This window comes from Gossypium hirsutum, chromosome D08 (assembly GCF_007990345.1).
Source record: "Gossypium hirsutum isolate 1008001.06 chromosome D08, Gossypium_hirsutum_v2.1, whole genome shotgun sequence".
Classification (NCBI taxonomy): domain Eukaryota; kingdom Viridiplantae; phylum Streptophyta; class Magnoliopsida; order Malvales; family Malvaceae; genus Gossypium; species Gossypium hirsutum.
The window spans coordinates 44,401,871-44,412,826 of NC_053444.1; the positions used below are offsets into that span (position 1 = coordinate 44,401,871).

At 35.2% G+C, this 10,956-nt stretch overlaps 1 protein-coding gene across 1 annotated transcript; it reads left to right on the forward strand.

The window, feature by feature from the left end:
- Nucleotides 1-8,985: 8,985 nt before the first annotated feature.
- On the forward strand, nucleotides 8,986-10,158 carry LOC121220338 (uncharacterized). Its single transcript, XM_041100026.1, has 2 exons — nucleotides 8,986-9,093; nucleotides 9,148-10,158. Exons 1-2 carry the CDS (start codon nucleotides 8,986-8,988, stop codon nucleotides 10,156-10,158), a joined length of 1,119 nt encoding a protein of 372 aa, XP_040955960.1.
- The last annotated feature ends 798 nt before the right edge of the window (nucleotides 10,159-10,956 follow it).

A 10,956-nucleotide genomic window follows, 5' to 3' on the forward strand; every position in this document is an offset into this window, starting at 1 on the left:
AAAATGATCATAGAGTAGGTTTTACAGATTCGAGGTTAACGGGCGTTAGATTTTGATGGGGACATTCGTTGACTAAAACGTGGAATTTTATAAACCGTCAGATTTGTTTATTTCTTGATGTTGGAGGCAATGGCGTAAGTCCTTAATTATTATATTAAATTAGTTTTATTATTTTAATTGGGAAATCCCAATTAGAAGAATGAAATTAATTAAAAGATTAAAAGACATGATGAATTTGTAGACAAAAATAAAATATTTGAATTTTTTGTAGACTTAATTGAAGGGACCCGCTTATAATTAATTAAATGATTGATTTGTGGTCAAAACTAAAGGGCTCTTAAATTGAAAATTGTGAGTCCCTTTTCAATGTGTGATGTGTCTCTTCTAGATTTAACAAAGAAAAATAAAATAAATAGACATAATCTAGAAACATGTTTCTAGGAAAAGGTTCATCAACATACAAATACATCTAATACCGCCTTCTCGAGTATAAAAATAAGAAGATATTGAATATATATTTACATGTTTTAAAGTAAGGTGCAGGACATGTGTCTTATTCCTTATCATTTATTACTACTCACACTTGTAATCTGATAATGCATGCATCTGACAAAATGTGGGTGAAATTTGAAGCTCGATTTGCAAATAGAGGAAGTTAGGCTGTGGAAGCATGCGTTGTAAATTTTTGGGACTTGTTAGTGGTTAAGACAATTATCTGACAGCCACAATGCGAGTTTCCTCGTAGGGCCACAAGAGGAACAAATAAGAATATCCCAACAAATACGTGAAAGATGTAGCCATAAAAAGCATCACAAATTCAAAAGAAACAGCAAATTCTGTCATATAACCCTTTTGAAGCTTATGTTGACAGATGTTGATGACCCTACATCCAGTTCCGTTCCTATGTGACCAATTCATTCAGTCACGGTTAAGAACCGGCTTTCAACAAATCTAAGATTTGAACCCCACAGATCCAGAAGCTAACCAGTAAACATGTATGTCTCATTGACTAGCATAGTCATAAATCAGCTCATTGAGGGAACTGTTTTGTCATGAATTAACCATAATGACCATCCTTTCGTCATAGAGGGCAACCTTTCAAGGCTCGTTAGGAATATAAAGGGCTTCGCTAATGCTGTCCCTCACCCTCAGCTTCCAAAATGGCAAAACCCCAATCAAACCAAGACATGTTCCCTTTTCTTCACAAGTTCAAATGATCAACATCTCTTCACAAGTTGTGTTGCGGTAGGCAGTTAAACATATAAAGGCTACCCTTTTCTTCACCCATAGACTTCCTGTTCTTCCATCTTTAGGTTTTATAATACAGAGAAAAAGAAGTATAAAGTATTGGATGACCCTACAATACGAATAAAGAAAAAAAACACCAATTGCTGGACAAAAGTAGAGTAGGGGTAGGATTACGTACCTCATTTGTTGCTGTAAAGATTAGAAAAAAACAATCCAGAAAGAAAATATATAGCCTCCTCTAAGTGGCTTCATGATATCAGCTTGTATGCTTTCAATCAACAAAATACGGACTTGATCTTCAAATGCTATGGTCTGCAGTCTACAATCGAAATAAGGTCACACTGCTATCATAGAAGCCAATGGCATATTGCTTTGGTTGTAAAAAGAGAACATTCCAAACTTCAACGAATATGCCTTATCTGCTTACACTTGGAAAAAGAAAAAATTAAATTCTGCAGCGCGCGTCTAGTAGCTGTGAGAAATGCCAATGTGACCCAGTTATTGGCAAATAAAGCAGCAAGCAGGGCCAAGAATATTTTTATACGTAAAAGAAATAAGGAGAATTTTAGAACTTAAAACAACCCAGATTGCTAGGGCCTGGGGCAAGGTACTAACATTTGGATTGGGCTTAGGGAGAAACTGGTTTAAAAACCCAATAAACTTGAAAAGGAGAAGCAATAAAAAAGATTAAAAAAGAGAGTAAAGGAGCTAGAAATGGGATATGCCCAAGAAAAGGAACAATTGTTGTTTTCCCCAAGAAAATGGATAAGTGATGGGCTATCCTTCATCTTCAAAAGGAGGGGAAATGGAACAAAAATATGTATATGGCCAAGACTGATTACCCTCATAATTTCAGAGGCATTGATGTTTCTCTTTTATAGACTAGTTAACTTGTTTATGCATATCTAGTTTTCATCTTTTTTGTATCTTGGATGAAGTTGATTAGCTGCAAAGTTCAACATTTCAATGCTTTTGTGTTTTATATGTTGTGCATGCATACCAAACGTTTACCGCTTTAATAAAGTCAAGGTTTTAAAATTTTGGTGATTAATTTTCCTTGTAGTAGAAAAATTAAGAGAACAATAATAATAAGTAAAAGGGAGATGAAAAATTCAGGAAAATTTTCATATATTAAACTTTCACTTACAATGCGCTTTATTTATAAGCTCCTTTGCATTTAATTAAATAAATGTAAATTAAGTCTTCTTACTTGAAACATCTCATGGTCATAAATGAACCAGAGAGTTTTATCTCATCACTTTAATAAGGGTTTAAAGGGGTTATAGATATTCATTAATAATGTATTTACAACACTCCCCTTTGGATGTCTTTTAAATAAAAATATGCCTCATTAAAACCTTTATTAGGAAAAACCCTATGGGATAAAAATCTAATGAAGGAAAAAGAATACACAATGTCCTATTACAAGTTGTCTCGTTAAAAACCTTTATCAAGAAAACCCAATAGGACAAAACTTTGGTTAAAGAAAAAGAATACAACATGTTTTAGACTCCCTCTAATGGCAACATCACATTACATCTTTGAGTAGATGCTTTCAATTTTGTATACTAGTCCTTCAAACTAGAACGAATTTGTTGAACTTTTATATTACCTTTCTTCTCAAGATCATGAGTGAAGAATAATTCTAGTGAAATATGTTTCGTTCTGTCACATTTGAATGTAATCACCCTTCAATTGAGCTATACATGATGCATTATCTTCGTATAAGATAGTTGACATATTTTCCTGTAAAAGCAAATTACATATCTTTTAAATATGTTAGGTTAATAATCTTAGCCAAACACACTCTCGGCTTGCCTTATGCACTTATTTCTGCATGATTTTAAGAGGCTGCATCTAATATCTGCTTTGTTGAACGCCATGATATGACAATACCTCTACATGTAAATAAATATCTTATTTGAGATCGGTTTTTATGCGGATTCGATAAATATCCAGCATTAGCATAGCCGACTAATAGGGATTTTGAATAAATTGAATAAAATAATCCTATATCAATGGTCCCTTTGAGATATCTAAATACATGTTTAATTCTATTACAATGTCTACGTGTTGGAGAAAAGCTAAATCTTGCTAACAAGTTTATAGCGAAAGCTATATTATGTCTTATGTTGTTTGCAAAACACATCAATGCCCCTATGACATTTAGATACTGTACTTCAGAACCAAAAAATCTCTTCAACATTCTATCAAGGACGAAATTGATCTTTATTCACATCTAACGATCATACAACCATCGGGGTACTCAATGAATGTGCTTTATCCATGTAAAATTTCTTTAAAATCTTTTCCATATAAGTTGACTGATAGACATGAATTCCATCTTTTAAATGCTCAATCTGCAGACCAAGACAAAACTTTGTTTTTCCAAAATCTTTCGTATTAAATTCTTTATTTAAATAATTTACTGCATTTTGAAGTTCTTTAGAACTTCTAATAATATTTAGATCATTAACATAAACAACAATTATGACAAGATTTAGTTTAGACCTTTTTTTTTTATAAAAACAAATAGACAAATTGGATCATTTTTATAAATTTCTTTCAACAAATATTCACTAAGATGATTGTACCACATATGTCCAAATTGTTTTAATCCATATAAACTTTTCTTTAATTTGATTGAGCAATTTTCCTGATAAACTTTAGATCCTTCTAGCATATTAAATCCTTCTGGGATTTTCATAAAAATTTCACTATCAAATGTACCATAAAAATAGGCTATAACAACATCCATTAGTCGCATGTCAAGTTTTTCACGTACAACCAGACTAATAAGGTATCTAAATGTGATTGTATCCAGCACAAGAGAATATGTCTCTTCGTAATCAATGATGGGTCTTTTCAAAAATCATTGTATTACAAGTCGTGCTTTATATTTCCTAAATTTATTTTTAAATCTCTAAATTTCCTTCTCGCTAGCGGTGGCCGACTCCAATTGAATCAAGGAATTAATTCAGCCTTGAACAGTTTAATTGAAAATAAAACTCCAGTAGGCTGGAGCTAATTTTATGCGGCGGGTTCAGCTAGGAAAAGGGGGATAAGATCAAATTTAAATTTAAATTGTTGGAGGTTATTATCCCATAAATAGAGATGACCAGCAGTTGAAAAAGGGTGTGCGGAAAACAGAGAAAAAAAGCAGAGAGAACAGAGCAGAAAGGTGTGACTCAAGCAAGCAGAATTTCAAAAATTGGACCAGCAAAAAACCCGATCAAGTAGCTGGAGTAGCAGCTAATAATTTTAGCTAATTAAGAGAAGGGAAACCCGACGACTTCCTTTCCCAAGATTCAGTTTGTAATTCATGTTGTTTAAATTGATTCTTGTTTTGCTTTACTTGCTATGAGCGGCTAATTTGCTTAAGCTTAGTTAGACACTTATGAAACCTAGCACAAGTGATTTGAAAATTTATTTTGTTCTAAAATCGAATTCGGCATTCTTGAGTTGTTTGTTTTTATCTCCCAAGGAATTTTTTCTAAGTCAATTGGATTGATCACCTATTTAATTTAGGAATTTTTCTTATAATCATTTAAGTGCAAATTGAGAAATCGAATTTCTTAATTAAGCTTAGAATTAGTGATGATTAATTGGCCGCAGCTAATTAAGACAACTTCGGATTTAATTTTAGAAGCCGCTGGTGGATTTTCTTTGGTTAATGCCAGGCGAAGTCTCTAAAACTCTAAAAAAAACCTTTGATAAGTCGACACAGAGATAATTAAAGGTAGGTTTCAATTATGAACGTTCTCTAATTGAACAATTTACTAGGGATAAGAAGTCGCTTCGTAAGTGATTTGTTTTTAGCCTTGCTGCTGATTTGGCTTATTAGAATAATTTAACAAGTCACGAGATGAGAGAGTGAGTTTATTCGCTAGGTTTTGAGATATCAAATTTGCTCTTTGTACAAAACAAACCTTTGTAATTATTAGGTTTAGGGAAAACTTTGTTTTGACTAACCCTCATACACATTTGCCTAGTTGTTTTGTTGATCTTTTGCAGGATTTTGAGGATGTATTTCCTTCTAAAATGGCTAAGGGATTACCTCCTTTACGAGGGATTGAACATCAAATTGACTTTGTTCCTGGTTCGAGTATTCTGAATAGACCAGTCTATCGAAGCAATCCTGAAGAAACTAAGGAGTTGCAAAGGCAAGTTGAAGATCTCTTGGAGAAAGGGTTGATTCGTGAGAGTCTAAGCCCTTGTGCGGTCCCTGTACTTCTCGTCCCAAAAAAAGATGGTTCTTGGAGAATGTGTGTTGATTGTCGTGCTGCCAACAAGATTACGATAAAGTATCGATATCCAATTCCTCGATTAGATGATATGTTGGATGAGCTTAATGGTGCATGCATTTTCTCTAAAATTGACTTAAAAAGTGGTTACCATCAAATAAGAATGAAACAAGGTGATGAATGGAAAACTGTTTTTAAGACTAAGTATGGACTGTATGAGTGGTTAGTCATGCCATTTGGCTTAACTAATGCTCCTAGCACATTCATGAGATTAATGAACCACATACTTAGACCTTTTTTTAGGAAGATTTGTCGTTATGTATTTTGATGACATACTGATTTATAGCAAAACTTTGAATGATCATGTTGGGCATGTTAAATTAGTATTGGATGTGTTAAGGCATGAACGACTCTTTGCTAATCTTGGAAAATGCACCTTTTATATGGATAAGCTTATTTTTTTGGGTTTTGTGATAAGTTCTACAAGAATCCATGTGGATGAGGAGAAGGTAAAGGCAATTAAAGAATGGCCTATCCCTAAAACTGTTTCTGAGGTAAGGTCTTTCCTTGGGTTAACCGGTTTCTACTGCAGGTTTGTTCGTAACTTTTCCATAATTGCTTCGCCTTTGACTGCACTTATTAAAAAGGATGTATCTTTTCATTGGACAGATAAGCAAGAATTAGCATTTAATGAACTTAAAGATAAATTGTGTAATGCTCCTATTCTTGTTTTACCTAATTTTGAAAAGACCTTTGAGATTGAATGTGATGCTTCTGGTGTAGGTATAGATGCCGTCCTCATGCAAGATAGTAAACCACTAGCCTACTTTAGTGAGAAACTTGGTGGAGCATATTTGAACTATTCGACCTATGATAAAGAGTTGTATGCCTTGATAAGGGCATTAGAAGTTTGGCAACATTACCTTTTACCAAAGGAGTTTGTGATTCACACTGACCATGAATCACTTAAGCACTTAAAGGGACAAGGTAAGTTGAACAAGCGACATGCGAGGTGGGCTGAATTTATTGAATCTTTTCATTATGTTATAAGGTATAAGAAAGGTAAAGATAATATTGTGGCTGATGCTCTATCAAGGAGGTACACTTTACTTAGTACTTTGCATACTAAGTTATTAGGTTTTGAGTATCTCAAAGATTTATATGCCACTGATTCTGATTTTGCAAGCATTTATGACGCATGTGAACATGGTGCATTTCACAAATTTTATAAGCATGATGGCTATCTTTTTCGAAATAATAGACTATGTTTACCAAAGTGTTCAATGCGAGGATTGTTGGTTCGAGAGGCTCATAGTGGTGGTTTTATGGGTCATTTTGAAGTCACTAAGACTTATGATGTTTTACATGAGCATTTTTATTGGTCTAACATGAGAAAACTTGTTGAGAAAATTTGCTCTACTTGCATTACTTGTAAACAAGCTAAATCCACTGTGATGCCTCATGGTCTATATACTCCTCTTCCTGTTCCTAGTTCACCTTGGACTGACATTTCAATGGACTTTGTAATAGGTTTACCAAGGACAAAGCGTGGACGAGATAGCATCTTTGTGGTTGTGGATCGATTTTCTAAAATGGCTCATTTCATTCCATGCCATAATACTGATGATGCAACCCATGTTGCCGATCTATTTTTCCGTGAAGTTGTGAGATTACATGGAATCCCAAGGACTATCGTTTCCGATAGAGATGCAAAATTTCTTAATCACTTTTGGAAGGTGTTATGGGGTAAGTTAGGTACTAAACTACTTTACTCTACTACATGCCACCCTCAAACTGATGGTCAAACCGAGGTGGTAAATCGAGTTTTGGGATCTTAGCTTAGAGCCATAATAGGTAAGAATGTTAAATCTTGGGAAGAATGCATACCCTATGTTGAGTTTGCTTATAATCGCTCTGTTCATTCTTCCACAGGTTTTACTCCTTTTGAGATAGCATATGGCTTTAATCCACTTACTGTTTTAGATTTGCTTCCTTTACCTTTGAATGAGATTACTATTTTAGATGGTGAAAGTAAAGCTGATTTAGTGAAAGAGATCCATGAGAAGGCTCGTAAAGCCATTGAGAAAAAGAATGAGTCCAATGCACATCGAGCTAATAAAGGGCGAAAGCAAGTCTTGTTTGAACCTAGAGATTGGGTATGGGTGCATATGAGGAAGGAATGATTTCCTTCTAAGAGAAAGAATAAACTTGATGCACGAAGAGATGGACCATTCCAAGTACTCGAGAAAATAAATGACAATGCTTATCGCATTGATCTTCCTCGTGAGTATAGTGTTAGTGCTACTTTCAATGTTTCTGATCTTTCTCCTTTTGAATTTGATGTAGGTTCAGATTCCAGGACGAATCTTCTTGAAGAGGGGGAGAATGATACGAGCCAAGGAGGTGACACTCAAGGGGTTGTTTTTCCTAGTGGTCCAATCACTGGAAGCAAGGTACGACAATTAAAATCAAAGATGAATGCTTTTGTCCAAGACTTTGTTGCTACAAATTTAATTCATCATGTTCGTGACGTTGACAAATACGGGAATGCAATTCACTGGACCAATCTTGGAATAGTGCAAGCCCATAAATTGGTGGATTAATCTTTTATGTATCTTATTATTATTATTATTTACTTAATTCTCATTGGTTGGGACACATCACTTATGAGTTAAGTAATTTTATTGGTTAGGTTATTATTTATTTATTTTCTTAGATAATTTTAAAGATTTTTATTAGGGTTCAATTACTCTTGTATTTTGCCTATAAATAGGCTTGCTTTCTACACATTGGGGGGAGGTCGAATAAAAAGAGAGTATTTGTTTTCTTCAAATTTGTGTGAGGCAAATTTTTGAGAGTAGAGTGATTCTTCTCTTGCTATTTAGTTTGGATTTTGTTACTTTCGAGGGTATTTCGGAGTTACAAATATTCAAATTTCTTTCCCGTTCATCGGTGTTTCTAGAGGTTTTTCTTCTAGGGGTTTCGTAGGGAGCCACTCAATCATTGGCGTTTTTGGTTACAAGTTAACCAAGGGTTCCATAGGGCAAATCTATTTTTTTATTTTTTTTATTATTATTTAACTAATTTTATTTATTCTCGTTTTATTTCTAATTTGTGTTTCTCTTGTGTCTAGATCCGGGTTTCCGCATCACAGAGAAGGTATGATCCATACTCAGCTACTTATAATGAGGGGTGGAGAGATCACCCTAATCTTAGATATCAAAACCGAGCTATGCCTCCAAGATTTGAGCAGCAAAATTCCCGACCATATAATATGTCACAACCAACCCATCAAAACCTGAGTGCCGAAGCCAAGACCTATACCATGCTTGAACAAATGATGAAGATAATGGCTGACCAGAAGAAGGAAACCGATGGAAGGTTTCAGTCTTTGGAATTGGCAGTGAAGCAGTTGCAAACCAGAGCCTCGTCGACCGACGTAAATCTTGGGAACTTGCAAGCATAGGTAAATAATCGGTTACCATCACAGCCCATGGCAAATCCGAGGGATAATGTCAGTGCTATAACCTTACGAAGTGGGAAGGAGTTGAGATCGATACTAAAGAAGGTCCAAAACAGCGACGAGGAAGACGACACTGAGGTACAAAAGGTCTGATTTAGTGATATTGAAGAGGAAAATTTAGCCTTGCCAAAGGCTGATTTACAACCGTCGCAAGCAGCACCAAAGGAAGCAGGGAAATCACGTTTTCAACAGCCCACTGCTTCGTACGATGGAGCAAATTTTGAACAGGAAATGAGGGTTCCCGAGCCTCGAGCACAAGCAAGTCAGAACGCTAATAATCAACCTTGGTCTTATGTGCCGAAGGCGCCATTTCCACAGCGTTTGAGGAAGGAAAAGTCAGACGACGTCAATGCCGAAATTCTAGAGACTTTCCGCAAGGTACAAGTTAATATTCCATTGATTGATGCAATAAAACAAGTGCCTAGATATGCTAAGTTTTTGAAAGAATTATGCACATCTAAAAGGAAATTAATTGGAAATGAAAAAATTAGCTTAGGCGAAAATGTCTCTGTAGTATTTCAAAAGAAACTCCCAACTAAATGCAAAGATCCGAGAATGTTTTCGATACCTTGTAAGATAGAAGACCTTAAACTTGATAGAGCTATGCTCGATTTGGGAGCTTCTATAAATGTAATGCCTAGGAGTATCTACGATAGGGTTCAATTAGGTGCATTAAAAGACACAGGACTGATAATTCAACTTGTAGATAGGAGTAATGCCTACCCTTATGGTGTTTTAAAAGATGTTCTAGTGCAAGTGAATGACTTAGTCTTTGCAGCTGATTTTTATGTTTTAGACATGAGACCTAATGATAATTCAATTGATGTGCCTTTACTCTTAGGAAGACCTTTTCTTAAGACAGCTAGAACGAAAATTGATGTGCGTAAAGGGAATTTAACTATGGAATTTGATAGTGAGATAATTAAATTTAATATATTTGATGCTATGAGATATCCCACTGATATTAATTCCTTATTTACTCTTGATGTAATTGACAATTTTGTTCAAGATGTCTATGAATTAGGGGATGAGGACGAGTTGAAAAGCGTTCTGGCTAAGAGCATTTTTGATATTGATGAGCAAGAATTTATCATTTATGATTCTTTAATTGACTCAGTTTGTGCATTAGACCACCCAAATTGACACGATTCAAGCCGATCCTCCCTGACCTTACGGCGACTGGTAAGTAAATTCCTTCATTGATTTCACCACCTAAATTAGAGTTAAAAGAGCTGCCCGAAAATTTAAAGTACATTTATTTGGGGGAAAATCAAACTTTACCATTGATAGTGTCGAATGCTTTAACCGAGATGTAAGAATCTAAGCTGCTTAGAGTTCTTAGGGAGCATAAAGAAGCCTTCGGTTGGACACTAGCCGATATTCGGGCCTCAGTACGACTTTATGTACTCACAAGATAGCCTTAGAACCAGATTCAGTCCCCAAAAGAGACCCCCAACGCCGATTGAATCCACCAATGATGGAGGTAGTTAAGACTGAAATTTTAAAATGGTTGGAAGCTGATGTCATTTATCCTATAGCCGATTCAAAATGGGTAAGTCCAATTCATGTTGTACCTAAGAAGGGAGGAATCACAATAGTTACCAACAAAGAAGGGTTGGAAATTCCTACAAGGGTGCAGAATGGTTGGCGGGTTTGTATAGATTATAGGAAGCTGAATAAAGCCACTAAAAAAGACCACTACCCCCTCCCATTCATGGATAAAATGTTAGAAAGGTTAGCTGGTCGCTCACATTTTTGTTTTTTAGATGGCTATTCAGGTTATTTACAGGTACCCATCGCACCTAAGGATCAAGAGAAGACCACCTTCACTTGCCCGTTTGGAACTTATGCCTTCAAGAGAATGCCTTTCGGATTGTGCAACGCACCAACCACTTTTCAAAGAGGTATAACGAGCATATTTTTGGATTTTATTTCACATTT

What these genes read in the sequence shown, in the direction of transcription:
- LOC121220338 (XM_041100026.1), top strand. Translation starts at nt 8,986, where the DNA reads ATGGCAAATCCGAGGGATAATGTCAGTGCTATAACCTTACGAAGTGGG. An exon ending in ACGAGGAAGACGACACTGAG is followed by an intron (nt 9,094 to 9,147) that starts GTACAAAAGGTC and finishes GCCTTGCCAAAG; the next exon opens with GCTGATTTACAACCGTCGCA.